At 38.4% G+C, this 14,519-nt stretch overlaps 3 protein-coding genes across 3 annotated transcripts; all 3 read left to right on the top strand.

Annotated features, from left to right (window-relative positions):
* The first annotated feature begins 2,033 nt into the window (after nucleotides 1-2,033).
* Nucleotides 2,034-5,002, top strand: LOC308084087 (C-C chemokine receptor type 5-like). Its single transcript, XM_080426567.1, has 2 exons — nucleotides 2,034-2,154; nucleotides 3,614-5,002. Exons 1-2 carry the CDS (start codon nucleotides 2,111-2,113, stop codon nucleotides 4,707-4,709), a joined length of 1,140 nt encoding a protein of 379 aa, XP_080282693.1. The 5' UTR covers nucleotides 2,034-2,110; the 3' UTR covers nucleotides 4,710-5,002.
* A 1,187-nt stretch (nucleotides 5,003-6,189) lies between these two features.
* LOC308083911 (C-C chemokine receptor type 5-like) lies at nucleotides 6,190-9,241 on the top strand. The gene is made up of 2 exons (XM_080426329.1): nucleotides 6,190-6,276; nucleotides 7,819-9,241. Exons 1-2 carry the CDS (start codon nucleotides 6,233-6,235, stop codon nucleotides 8,897-8,899), a joined length of 1,125 nt encoding a protein of 374 aa, XP_080282455.1. The 5' UTR covers nucleotides 6,190-6,232; the 3' UTR covers nucleotides 8,900-9,241.
* Nucleotides 9,242-9,899: 658 nt separating this feature from the next.
* Nucleotides 9,900-14,519, top strand: LOC308084369 (C-C chemokine receptor type 5-like). Its single transcript, XM_080426996.1, has 2 exons — nucleotides 9,900-10,037; nucleotides 12,837-14,519. Exons 1-2 carry the CDS (start codon nucleotides 9,994-9,996, stop codon nucleotides 13,933-13,935), a joined length of 1,143 nt encoding a protein of 380 aa, XP_080283122.1. The 5' UTR covers nucleotides 9,900-9,993; the 3' UTR covers nucleotides 13,936-14,519.

The raw sequence follows: 14,519 nt of genomic DNA, 5'->3' as shown, positions 1-14,519 counted from the left end.
ATGCTGCATAATGATGTGACCCTACTCACTAACTCTGGTATGACACAGTAACACTCACACGATATCTCAAAAAGGTGAGCAGGACAACCATAGGGTTCCAACACAGCATGGTGTTTATACTGTAGGTCATATAGTTATGCAGAAATACAGAAAATTATAAAGGGTTAACAAACTTTCAAGCACCACTTGTACAGCATATCACATACTGTACAAGTCCTGTTAGTGTGAATAGGAAATTGAATTTTTGTATTCAATACTGCATATCTTTAACTTTATGTTGTTGTTGTTGTTTATTTTCAGTTTTTGTGTATTGTACATATATAATTGCAGATCTGAGTCCTTTCTTAAAAGGGGTAGGCTTATTCCTAAGTATTGTATTGATGTGTTGAGAATGATGACTAGGCCCGTTTACTGACTTACTCACTTGCCTGTAAATGACACACCTGTTCTGTATTTCATTATCACGCTGAGGGCGGGTTGTGCCGAAATGTGTTTGTGGTTTGGCCGTGCCTATCTGTGAATAAAAGTACTTGCGAAGAACATTTCCGTGAGTGCTGGTGAGACACCTTTTCTGTTTGGGGTCAAAGTGATCCGTTCACTTCAAATCAAGGTTTATTGAAATTAAACTTAATTGTCATTTGTCATGTTTAGAATAGTTAAGCCCAATCCACACTAATGATTTGCAATGCACCAAGTTGCAACTGCAACCAGTTGCAACAGAATCCCAAAACCTCAACCGCCTGCAATGGGTCAATTCTGCTGCAATTGGTTGCAAGTTGCAACATTAAATAAAGTCCACCAAATAGCACAAAACCGTCTGTAGAAAAGAGCAAATATCATGGAAACCTATGATATTTATCAGGTGTTCGGTTCAAACACCACCAACGCCTGACCTTTTAGTTACTGATTGGAAAGACCGGTTGAAAAGACAAGATGATCCCAAGAATGAACTACATTTCAGAAGAACCAACAAAAAACAGCGAAAAGTTGCATCAACATCTGCTATTTTCGAAATATCTTATTTTTGTGGTCGTAACATTTCACTTCTCATGCAATGACAAGCAAAAACTCATTTGTGTAGATGGCTACAGAGCACAACTGAACTGGACACGCAATAGATTAAGATCTCTTTGTCTTCGCATAGTATCTCAACACAGCACAGTCAGTGATGGATGTACTGTAACTACAAACAACATTAGCAACAGCGCTTCATATGCTTCCGATGAAAGCCACAGTAGTTACAGGAAATGGTTTGCATCTCAACAAACAACTTTGTGTCACACAAACCTTTGGAATGATTGGTGCTGATTGTTTATCACAGATTGTTTTTGTTGCTGCATGACTTTTGATTATGACAACCTAAAATGAAATAAAAAAGCAACAAATGTGAAAATAACACCTGTTACACCTGTGTTGCCTTGTTACAGCTAAAAGAGGAAGAAAGGAAAACCCCTTTAGCATTTTTAACCAACACTTTTAAGTGGAAGGAAGCGTGGGTTGCAAGTGCATCTTTGCAGATCCATTTAGCAACATCACATGCATGTTTCTTTTCAAGATAAGTGCAATTGTTTGTTTCTCATTGTGCATATCATTCTTGTATGAAGGTTTATGGAGTGACACAAACATTTACTCTACCTTCCAGCACTTTAAATGCATTCAAACATAACCTATAACAAACATAGATTAACCCAGTGGTTCTCAAACTGTTGGTCGGGACCCCCACGGGGGTTTGATTGATTGATTGAATATTTTAATAGAACAGAAATGTAAAAACAGCACGAGTACAGTCAAACACTTTGTCTAAAAGGATAACACAAAAAAAAGTCCTTGTAGCCTTGTGCCCATTGGGGTCCTAGGTATTCAATTCATCAACATATAAAATAGCACCAAACATTCAATATCATCACAAATATGTACAGAGTAGAAAAGGGGGGGGGATAGGGGTAAAGATGGGGGGGAGGGGATCAACCCACCATAGGATGTGGTCATAGGCCTACTAACAACTGCTCATGCAAAGACATGCATGCAGAAACTTACAAAGTACAACTGAACTGGATATGATATAGAATATATATTTGCTTTGGCCTGGTAACTTGACACAGCACAGTCAATGATGGACATCACCACAAGCTATTTTATCAACAGCAATACCAGGTGAGACTTTTCACTATTGTTTGACTTAAAGGGGTATTTCACTTTCAAACATGTTTGGGGTCATTTTAACGTCTACTCTGGCTTTTGTGAGCACCCCGGACAGTTTTTAAGTTGTTTGATTCAGTATTTAGATATTTGATATTCATTTTATCTGACATGCCCTACTTATACAAAGCCATTATAACTTCAAACTTTTAACCATGTGAGATTTATTGAAAACACCCGTCCTTGATTCTGGAGACTGATATCGTCCTTCTAATACGTGAGGGGCCGCGTTTTTTTTTACTTTTTTCATTTATTTTATTTAATCTTTTTATTAAAAATGTTTTCATTTATTTTTCATTTCCCCAAAAGAATATAAAAAATAAATGAAAAAAGTAATAAAAAAACCACGGCCCCTTCACGCATTAGAACTTAGAAGGACAATATCAGTCACCAGAACCAAGGACGGGTGTTTACAGTTAATCTAACATGATTCAAATGGAGTTTGAAGTTGCAATGGCTTTGTAAAGGAAGTCTGATAAAATCAATATCAAATATCTAAATACTGAATCAAGCAACTTAATAACTGTCTGGGGTGAAACACAAAAGCCTGAGTAGACGTTAAAATGACCCAAAACATGTTTGAAAGTAAAGACCGCACCAGGAAACATTGATCAAATTAAGTATGTGCATCCAGCCCATGCATGTCTCTCTGAAAAACGTAGCCCTCCTGTTACAGTATTCATGTGTCAGGAACAGCACACATGTTCATGGTTCAGTGTGACCTGGTGCAGGTTTTATCATCCAAAAGTTGTCAGAAACCAAAAACATCCTAATAACTATTGTTTGTAACTCATTACTAACACCTTTAGTAACAATTCAATAAATATTTAGTGTAATCGTGTTATGCACCTCTCACTGATCATGGTTCCATTAGGTTAATTCACTCATTCATGTTTCTCTGTATTCAAACTTTTCACCTGTACTGTATAAAATGCATTAGTTTTAACAAAAAATTAAAAATAAAATAAAATCAGCCCAACCAGCTAACTCCACCTCCTTTGGTGGACCTTTTAATACTTTTCATTGGTTCAATATTTTTAATCAACACACAGATGTAAAGGGTGTTCAATAGCACTGATTTATGAAAAAAAATACAAAAGCGGAAATTTCTTTTTAACGATATATTAAATTTTTGTAAACTTTTTTCACATGGTGATGTTTAATAGAGATGACATTGATGAAAAGAGAAGGTCGGACTCAATAAGCACTTTTCTGAATTTACCCCATGGGATGAAATAGGTCTAATTATTATTATTATTATTATTGTTATTATTATTAATATGTCCTACCCAGCTCTACTCATGTTATCTTATTCTATTGTTTTCTTTCATAAAACAACCTGATATACTCAAACCTTTCATTATGAACATGCACCTAATCCCCACTCTTATCTCGCAATTTCTCTCTCTCTCAGCTCACTACCTACCACTGAGGTATCCTACGACTATGCCGACTATGAAGAGCTACCCGAAGGAGACTTCGGGATGTGTACATACGGACGTCATGGATCCTACTTTCTCCCACTGCTCTATTCTTTATTCTACGTTGTGGGTCTTCTAGGGAATGTGCTTGTCCTCTGGGTCATATTCTTTGGGTTGCGGCTCCGTAGCATGACCGATGTTTGCCTCTTCAACCTGGCCTTTGCTGACCTTCTGCTAGTATGCTCCCTTCCCTTCCTAGCCCACCAAGCCCGGGACCAGTGGCCATTTGGGGATGCTATGTTTGGGGATGTTATGTGCAAGGTGGTCCTCGGTGCTTACCATATTGGCTTTTACTGTGGGATCTTTTTCATCACCCTGATGAGCATTGACCGGTACCTGGCTATAGTGCTGGCAATTTATGCTCTAAAAACACGAACACGCATATTTGGAATGATTGCAGCTGCTGTTACGTGGGTTGCTGGATTTCTCGCCTCGTTTCCAGATCTAGCTTTTCTTCAGGTACAGGAGTCCCTAAGGGATAATACAACAATTTTATACTGTAATCCCAATTATAAATTATACACAGACAATCACTTCTGGAGTATCTTCAGCCTTTTCAAAATGAACATTCTTGGCTTGCTGATTCCGATGGTCATCATATGTTTTTGCTACAGTCAGATCATTTGGAGGCTCTTTTACAGCCAATCATCCAAGAAACATGCCATTCGTTTGGTCCTTGTAGTTGTAGCCGTGTTTTTCTTCTGCTGGATGCCCTATAACGTTGCTTCTTTCTTCAAAGCTCTGGAGTTATATGGAGTCTATGAGTCAATGGAGTCACAATGTGAAATCAGCAAGGCAATCAAATTGGCTTTACAAGTCACAGAGGCCATTGCTTACTCTCACAGCTGTATCAACCCCATCCTGTATGTTTTTGTAGGAGAGAAGTTCAGGAGGCACCTCCTGAGGTTGGTGAACAGGGCTCCATGTAGGCTGTGTAAGGTTTTGAAGTCCCTCATCCCTGAGGACAGAGTCACAGGGTCTGTTTATTCACAGACCACCAGTGTGGATGAAAGGTCCATTGCTGTATGAAGTGACAGTGTAAGCCACGTCTGAGTTGTGTAGTCTGCAGTGACATACTGTACATGCACTCACCACATTAATCTGGTGTGCCTATTTTGGGCAACATTTTTTTACGCAACAATAAAACTTGTAGAGAACTGTTTCACTTCAAATGATCAAAACATCCTACTATTGAGAATAAGAAATATCTATTTATATGATTATTGTACCGTGCTTATTGTAAGTAATTTTTTAGAAGTCCATTTCTAGGGACAATTAAGTAATTGGTTACAGAAGTACAGATGTACATTTTCCCTTTTTTATTTTTCCCCTTTATCTCTGTATGGAGAAACAATAATATTAAACATTTTATTCAATACTGCATGCTAATTATTTTTATTTATTTTTGCATGAATTATTATTATGAAGTCCTTGTTAAATAAAATAAAAAGCAACAAATGTGAACATCACATAACACTGTGTTTCTTGTTTTAGCTTAAAAGAAAAAACTTTTTAGCACTTTTAACCGCCACTTTTAAAGTGGAAGGAAGTGTGATGCTGAGTTTAGGCGTGTGTGTGTGTGTGTGTGTGTGTGTGTGTGTGTGTGTGTGTGTGTGTGTGTGTGTGTGTGTGTGTGCGTGTGCGTGCGCGTGCGCGTGTGTGTGTGTGTGTGTGTGTGTGTGTGTGTGTGTGTGTGTGTATGTGTATGTGTATGTGTGTGTGTGTGTGGGGGGGTTTATTTGCACATGTTGCAAATGCCTTTTTGCACGTCCACTTAGCAAACGTTGCAATCATTTTTTGGCATCCATGTTTCTATTTAAATAAAAAAGCAACAAATGTGAAAATAACACCTGTTACACCTGTGTTGCCTTGTTACAGCTAAAAGAGGAAGAAAGGAAAACCCTTTTAGCATTTTTAACCAACACTTTTAAGTGGAAGGAAGCGTGGGTTGCAAGTGCATCTTTGCACATCCATTTAGCAACATCACATGCATGTTTCTTTTCAAGATAAGTGCAATTGCTTGTTTCTCATTGTGCATATCATTCTTGTATGAAGGTTTATGGAGTGACACAAACATTTACTCTACCTTCCAGCACTTTAAATGCATTCAAACATAACCTATAACAAACATAGATTAACCCAGTGGTTCTCAAACTGTCGGGGGTTTGATTGATTGATTGAATATTTTAATAGAACAGAAATGTAAAAACAGCACGAGTACAGTCAAACACTTTGTCTAAAAGGATAACACCAAAAAAGTCCTTGTGGTCTTGTGTCCATTGGGGTCCTAGGTATTCAATTCATCAACATATTAAATAGCACCAAACTGATATTCAATATCATCACAAATATGTACAGAGTAGAAAAGGGGGGGGGATAGGGGTAAAGAGGGGGGGGGGGAGGGGATCAACCCACCATAGGATGTGGTCATAGGCCTACTAACAACTGCTCATGCAAAGACATGCATGCAAAAACTTGCAAAGTACAACTGAACTGGATATGATATAGAATATATATTTGCTTTGGCCTGGTAACTTGACACAGCACAGTCAATGATGGACATCACCACAAGCTATTTTATCAACAGCAACACCAGGTGAGACTTTTCACTATTGTTTGACTTAAAGGGGTATTTCACTTTCAAACATGTTTGGGGTCATTTTAACGTCTACTCTGGCTTTTGTGAGCACCCCGGACAGTCTTTAAGTTGCTTGATTCAGTATTTAGATATTTAGATATTCATTTTATCTGACACGCCCTACTTATACAAAGCCATTATAACTTCAAACTTTTAACCATGTAAGATTTATTGAAAACACCCGTCCTTGATACTGGAGACTGATATCGTCCTTCTAATACGTGAGGGGCCGCGTTTTTTCAATTACTTTTTTCATTTATTTTATTTAATATTTGTATTTATTTATTTTTCATTTATTTTTCATTTCCCCAAAAAAATATAAAAAATAAATGAAAAAAGTAATAAAAAAACCACGGCCCCTTCACGCATTAGAACTTAGAAGGACAATATCAGTCACCAGAACCAAGGACGGGTGTTTTCAGTTAATCTAACATGATTCAAATGGAGTTTGAAGTTACAATGGCTTTGTAAAGGAAGTCTGATAAAAATCAATATCAAATATCTAAATACTGAATCAAGCAACTTAATAACTGTCTGGGGTGAAACACAAAAGCCTGAGTAGACGTTAAAATGACCCAAAACATGTTTGAAAGTGAAATATCCCTTTAAGAAAAGACCGCACCAGGAAACATTGATCAAATTAAGTATGTGCATCCAGCCCATGCATGTCTCTCTGAAAAACGTAACCCTCCTGTTACAGTATTCATTTGTCAGGAACAGCACACGGTTCATGGTTCAGTGTGACCTGGTGCAGGTTTTATCATCCAAAAGTTGTCAGAAACCAAAAACATCCTAATAACTATTGTTTGTAACTCATTACTAACACCTTTAGTAACAATTCAATAAATATTTAGTGTAATCGTGTTATGCACCTCTCACTGATCATGGTTCCATTAGGTTAATTCACTCATTCATGTTTCTCTGTGTTCAAACTTTTCACCTGTACTGTATAAAATGCATTAGTTTTAACAAACAATTAAAAATAAAATAAAATCAGCCCAACCAGCTAACTCCACCCCCCTTTGGTGGACCTTTTAATACTTTTCATTGGTTCAATATTTTTAATCAACACACAGACGTAAAGGGTGTTCAGTAGCACTGATTTATGAAAAGAAAATACAAAAGCGGAAAAAATTTCATTTTTGTAAACTTTTTTCACATGGTGATGTTTAATAGAGATGATATTGATGAAAAGAGAAGGTCGCACTCAATAAGCACTTTTCTGAATTTACCCCATGGGATGAGATAGGTCTAATTATTATTATTATTATTATTGTTATTATTATTAATATGTCCTACCCAGCTCTACTCATGTTATCGTATTCTATTGTTTTCTTTCATAAAACAACCTGATATACTCAAACCTTTCATTATGAACATGCACCTAATCCCATCGTATTCTATTGTTTTCTTTCATAAAACAACCTGATATACTCAAACCTTTCATTATGAACATGCACCTAATCCCCACTCTTATCTCGCAATTTCTCTCTCTCTCAGCTCACTACCTACCACTGAGGTATCCTACGACTATGCCGACTACGAAGAGCTACCCGAAGGGGACTTCGGGATGTGTAAATACGGACGTCATGGATCCTACTTTCTCCCACTGCTCTATTCTTTATTCTACGTTGTGGGTCTTCTAGGGAATGTGCTTGTCCTCTGGGTCATATTCTTTGGGTTGCGGCTCCGTAGCATGACCGATGTTTGCCTCTTCAACCTGGCCTTTGCTGACCTTCTGCTAGTATGCTCCCTTCCCTTCCTAGCCCACCAAGCCCGGGACCAGTGGCTGTTTGGGGATGTTATGTGCAAGGTGGTCCTCGGTGCTTACCATATTGGCTTTTACTGTGGGATCTTCTTCATCACCCTGATGAGTATTGACCGGTACCTGGCTATAGTGCTGGCAATTTATGCTCTAAAAACACGAACACGCACATTTGGAATGATTGCAGCTGCTGTTACGTGGGTTGCTGGATTTCTCGCCTCGTTTCCAGATCTAGTTTTTCTTCAGGTACAGAAGCCCCCAGGGGATAATACAACAATTTTATTCTGTAATCCCAATTATAAATTATACACAGACAATCACTTCTGGAGTATCTTCAGCCTTTTCAAAATGAACATTCTTGGCTTGCTGATTCCGATGGTCATCATATGTTTTTGCTACAGTCAGATCATTTGGAGGCTCTTTTACAGCCAATCATCCAAGAAACATGCCATTCGTTTGGTCCTTGTAGTTGTAGCCGTGTTTTTCTTCTGCTGGATGCCCTATAACGTTGCTTCTTTCTTCAAAGCTCTGGAGTTATATGGAGTCTATGAGTCAATGGAGTCACAATGTGAAATCAGCAAGGCAATCAAATTGGCTTTACAAGTCACAGAGGCCATTGCTTACTCTCACAGCTGTATCAACCCCTTCCTGTATGTTTTTGTAGGAGAGAAGTTCAGGAGGCACCTCCTGAGGTTGGTGAACAGGGCTCCATGTAGGCTGTGTAAGGTTTTGAAGTCCCTCATCCCTGAGGACAGAGTCACAGGGTCTGTTTATTCACAGACCACCAGTGTGGATGAAAGGTCCATTGCTGTATGAAGTGACAGTGTAAGCCAGGTCTGAGTTGTGTAGTCTGCAGTGACACACTGTACATGCACTCACCACATTAATCTGGTGTGCCTATTTTGGGCATTTTTTTTTACAGAACAATAAAACTTGTAGAGAGCTGTTTCACTTCAAATGATCAAAACATCCTACTAGTGAGAATAAGAAATCTCTATTTATGTGATTACTGTACCGTGCTTATTGTAAGTCATTTTTTAGAAGTAAATTTTTAGGGACAATTAAGTAATTGGTTACAGAAGCACAGATGTACATTTTCCCTTTCCCTTTTTTTCCACCCCTTTTTCCCCTTTATCTCTGTATAAAAAATGTATTCAATACTGCATGCTCATTATTTTATTATTTTTTTGCATGAATTATGATTACGAAGTCCTTGTTAAATAAAATAAAAAGCAACAAATGTGAACATCACATAACACTGTGTTTCTTGTTTTAGCTTAAAAGAAAAAAGCTTTTAGCACTTTTAACCGCCACTTTTAAAGTGGAAGGAAGTGTGATGCTGAGTTTAGGCGTGTGTGTGTGTGTGTGTGTGTGTGTGCGCGTGTGCGTGTGCGTGTGCGTGTGCGTGCGTGTGCATGTGCTGTGTGTGTGTGTGTGTGTGTGTGTGTGTGTGTGTGTGTGTGTGTGTGTGTGTGTGTGTACACATGCAGGTGGTGGGTGGGGGTTTATTTGCACATGTTGCAAATGCCTTTTTGCACGTCCACTTAGCAAACGTTGCAATATATTTTTTGCATCCATGTTTCTATTTAAAATAAGTGCAATCCCTTTGTGCATATTTCTTGTGTAAAGATTTATGGAGCATGCATTGATGATGTCACACAAACGTTCACAGTACCTGGCTTGGCTTCTAGTGTTTTAAATGCATCCAGTGGCCTAGGAAACCTACGCTATAGGAAGTTGTGTGGTTGTGGTAAAAAAAAATAACATCACTTCTCATGCAATGACAAGCAAAAACACATTATGTTACAGAGCACAACTGAACTGGGTATGATATAGAAACGTTGAAAAACAATTCCAATGAAAAAGAAAAGAAGACATTTTTTTTGGCCTGGTATCCTGCAGCACTGTAAATGATGGACAACGCCACAAGCTATTTTACCAACAGCACAGTCAGGTGAGATTTTTTTTTACTATTGTTTGACATAAAAGTCAGCAATCAAATGTATTTTACTTTTAGTTTTTAACCCATTTAGACCTGGAACACCTATATGTTATTATACCTTTCAAGCCGGGAACACCTCTGTGTGAAGTTGTTGCTATATACAGTATATAGCAACATACTTCGGATTTAGAAGGTGTTTTTAGAATCAGCCTCAGACCTCAGGTCTAAATGGGGTGATGAGACACACTTCCTGTGCAAGGTTTAATTGACCCAATCACTTAATATAGGTTGGAGAAGAAAAAAATAACATTCTGGCTGTTCTGTTTCTTTGTACTAAGAAAATGTTACATCTGCCCCCATGCCTTACTTCCTAATCTCTCTCTGAGTTTGATTATCTGAGCGGAGACAGATGTGTGGAGGCTAGATTGGAGTCTCATCAGCCTATATAAACTCTGAGTCTCCCCTGCCTTTCACTCCTAGTCAGATCCTAGTAACTTGTTTTGCTCTCTGGATCTGGAACCTGAAGTGACAGGCTGACAGTGGCAGAGTTCTGCAAGGCTCCATTGTGGGACCTCTTCTGTTCAATATCTACATGCTCCCACTGGCTCAGATTATGGACAACATAATGCTACGATGGTTATGCAGATGACACAACAATTTACATAAATGTATCACGAGGGGACCTATGTTCCAATACAAACACTGAGTAAATGCATTGAACAAATCAACGATTGGATGTTAAAGAAGACAAAAGGAAAAAGACAAAATATTTATTGGAGCCCACGAAGACCTCAAAGTCAGCGCTCAGCTTCAGTCAGTAATGTGTAAAACCACAACCCAAGAAACTTTACCTGGTTTATGCCCGCCTCCCGAGTGGATTTTGAGGTGCAGTCTAGACGCAGAGCCTTTGCGCAAAATTCCTTTTCAGTTCAAGGAAGCGCAATTTGGAACAATCTACCCACTAATATAAAAGAGTGTCCATCCTTTACATCTTTTAAGGTCCAACTAAATGGATGGATCATGGACAATCAAACATGTGAACATTTTTAAATAGGCAAAAATGCAGGTTTTTCTAGTTTTCTTGAGTGTCTTGTATTTTAGGTAAAAACTAGGCCTTTCTTACAGTTGTTTTTTTCTCCTCTGTTTGTACCCTTTTAGTAATGTTTATATGTGCTCTTTTTTGTAATGTTGCTTGTTTTCTGTATGGGGACTACGGATGAAACTTAACATTCTTGCTAAATCCAGTGTATTTACACTGCATTTTATATGTGGTGTTCATTAATATGCACTGTCCCGTCCAAATAAACATAGAAATAAAATAAAATAGCCTGGACCCTGCTAACCAGCCAGCTCAAGCCTCTCCCTTGTTTTTACCAGGACTGTTCCTTTTGTTGCCCTTTGCCTATTTTTTTCTTGTTTAGCCTGGCTGGTAATAAAACCCTAATATTAGCAGTTATTACTTAATCAGCTGCCATTGCCAATTAAATCTTTAATTTCGAGATACTATGTCATTATTTTTATTTTTTTAGATACTATCATTATTTTGAGATAGCCTAGTAGGCCATTCTTTTGAGAATGTATAACATTATTTTTAGATATTAGAAAGAAAGTTTCTATTTTGAGAATTACAAAGTCATTATTTTGAGGCAGCATCTGGTTAATATGAGATTATTTTGATAAAGTATCTAATTATAATGACTTTTTTTCTTTTTCTTGTACTGTAGGCCTACACTGTAACTGCTCACTGCTCCTAATAGTCAGGGGATATTAGCAGAAAGGTTTCCAATCTTGGAATACATTCCTTACCAAAAAAAATCTTCACCAATGTGTTTGTAAAGGTGTCTAGTAACACATCTCACAAAGACTGAAATTCAGTTTCCCTAGGAGAATTTTTGACAGCTGCTGAAAGTTGGGGTACCCACCATTTCCATGCATTTCCATGCAGGGCAAAAAAAATCTAAATTTATTTCTGTTTTAAGTAGCATGTGAGGGGTCAAACTAGGGTGTTTTTATGATTCTGAATCCATTGCAAGCATTTGTTTTGCACCAAAACCACTCCTTGGGCTAAAAACAGCCCAATCTCAATGGGCTTTTTACACAAAAAGTATACCTGGACAAGGATGGCTATGGCCGTTTTTAGCCCAAGGAGTGGTTTTGGTGCAAAACAAATGCTTGCAATGGATTCAGAATCATAAAAACACCCTAGTCTGACCCCTCACATGCTACTTCAAACAGAATTAAAATTTTGCCCTGCATGGAAATGCAGGGAAACGGTGGGTACCCCAACTTTCAGCAGCTGTCAAGAATTCTCCTAGGGAAACTGCATTTCAGTCTTTGTGAGATGTGTTACTAGACACCTTTACAAACACATTGGTGAAGATTTTTTTTGGTAAGGAATTTATTCCAAGATTGGAAATCTTTCTGCTAATATCCCCTGACTATAAGTAATTAGGATGGGTCAAATGCAGAGGGTACATTTTCCAAGGGGATAATGAAGTATGACATAACATAACATAGCATAACATAGCATAGCATAGCATAGCATAGCATAGCATAGCATAGCATAGCATAGCATAGCATAACATAACATAACATAACATAACATAACATAACATAACATAACATAACATTACATTACATTACATTACATTACATTACATAACATAACATAACATGCTGTAAATTAACAACAAATGTATGGGGTATGGAAGGAAATGTAAGTAATGAAAGAGCTATCATGCGATGTAACTGATCTAATACACTTTTCATAACAAAACTGCACCTAATCCCTACATGCAATTTCTCTCTCAGCTCAACTGCTCTCAGTTCAGACGTAACATCGGCAGACTCGACAACAGCGTATATTTATGAGGACTATGGCACTGAAGACTACGGGAGGTGTGTATACGATCGTCATGCGTCCTACTTTCTCCCAGTACTCTATTCTATCTTCTTCATCCTGGGTCTTCTAGGGAATGGGCTTGTCCTCTGGGTCATATTCTTTGGGGTGCGGCTCCGTAGCATGACCGATGTTTGCCTCTTCAACCTGGCCTTTGCTGACCTTCTGCTAGTATGCTCCCTTCCCTTCCTAGCCCACCAAGCCCGGGACCAGTGGCTGTTTGGGGATTTTATGTGCAAGGTGGTCCTCGGTGCTTACCATATTGGCTTTTACTGCGGGATCTTTTTCATCACCCTGATGAGCATTGACCGGTACCTGGCTATAGTGCTGGCAATTTATGCACTAAAAAAAAGAACACGCGCCTTTGGAATGATTGCAGCTGCTGTTACGTGGGTTGCTGGATTTCTCGCCTCGTTTCCAGATCTAGCTTTTCTTCAGGTACAGGAGGCCACAAGGGATGGAACAACAATTTCATTCTGTGCTCCTTTGTACGAGGAAAATGATACAGCAGCAGACAAAAGGCACTACTGGAGTATCTTCGGCCTTTTCAAAATGAACATTCTTGGCTTGCTGATTCCGATGGTCATCATGTGTTTCTGCTACAGCCAGATCATTTGGAGGCTCTTTTACAGCCAATCATCCAAGAAACATGCCATTCGTTTGGTCCTTGTAGTTGTAGCCGTGTTTTTCTTCTGCTGGATGCCCTATAACGTTGCTTCTTTCTTCAAAGCTCTGGAGTTATATGGAGTCCATACAGAATGTGGAAGCAGCAAGGCAATCAAATCGGCTTTACAAGTCACAGAGGCCATTGCTTACTCTCACAGCTGTATCAACCCCATCCTGTATGTTTTTGTAGGAGAGAAGTTCAGGAGGCACCTCCTGAGGTTGATGAACAGGGCTCCATGTAGGCTGTGTCAGTTTATGAAGACCTTCATCCCTGAGGACAGAGTCAGAGCAGGGTCTATTTATTCACAGACCACCAGTGTGGATGAAAGGTCCACTGCTGTATGAAGTGACTTTGTAAGGGTTGTGTTGTGTAGTCTGTGTGATATAGTCATACATGCACGCACATATAAACACAAATAAAGTTTATGGAGAGATATACAGGCATACTGTATAATAGACAGCTACTTGAATGTGACCGCCATTTTGTTATTTGCACACATGAATATTGTGTTTACCGCATTTCACGCATCTCAAGCTCCTTTTAGTGTGCCAGGCAACCACTGTGTATTTACAGAACTTCAAGTTTAATTATTTAATTTTTGTATAAAGTATTTGTGTAAACTATATGTTGAATGTTAAAACATGCTGGTGTTAATGTTGGGATGAAGTACAGTATAAATAAATAGTCTAAATTAAGTACACATTTGAAGTTGGGTTTGACAAGCTTTAGTGTTGTGTAGCCTAGCGGCTAGCCTACTGCTACTGTTTTTGCAGTTGAGCAATGTGTATTGGATCCAATTGGTGGCTGATCAATAGAAGTCACTAGGTTGTTGCCCCACCACTCCCAATATCCTGACCTAAATCTTTATTGAATAAAAATTACTTTAAAACCTGTATACTGTATATATTTTAAATGAGCAATGCTTTTT

Source organism: Gymnoscopelus braueri (genome assembly GCF_963280865.1).
Source record: "Gymnoscopelus braueri genome assembly, chromosome: 4".
In the NCBI taxonomy this organism is placed as follows: domain Eukaryota; kingdom Metazoa; phylum Chordata; class Actinopteri; order Myctophiformes; family Myctophidae; genus Gymnoscopelus; species Gymnoscopelus braueri.
This window is presented reverse-complemented; position numbering and strand designations above follow the sequence as displayed.

Bases quoted from the DNA above. Each gene is read 5' to 3' on its own strand.
- LOC308084369 (XM_080426996.1), top strand. From the start codon at position 9,994: ATGATGGACAACGCCACAAGCTATTTTACCAACAGCACAGTCAG. The intron at 10,038-12,836 runs GTGAGATTTTTT...TTTCTCTCTCAG, and splicing joins TTTACCAACAGCACAGTCAG to CTCAACTGCTCTCAGTTCAG.
- LOC308083911 (XM_080426329.1), top strand. From the start codon at position 6,233: ATGATGGACATCACCACAAGCTATTTTATCAACAGCAACACCAG. The intron at 6,277-7,818 runs GTGAGACTTTTC...TCTCTCTCTCAG, and splicing joins TTTATCAACAGCAACACCAG to CTCACTACCTACCACTGAGG.
- LOC308084087 (XM_080426567.1), top strand. From the start codon at position 2,111: ATGATGGACATCACCACAAGCTATTTTATCAACAGCAATACCAG. The intron at 2,155-3,613 runs GTGAGACTTTTC...TCTCTCTCTCAG, and splicing joins TTTATCAACAGCAATACCAG to CTCACTACCTACCACTGAGG.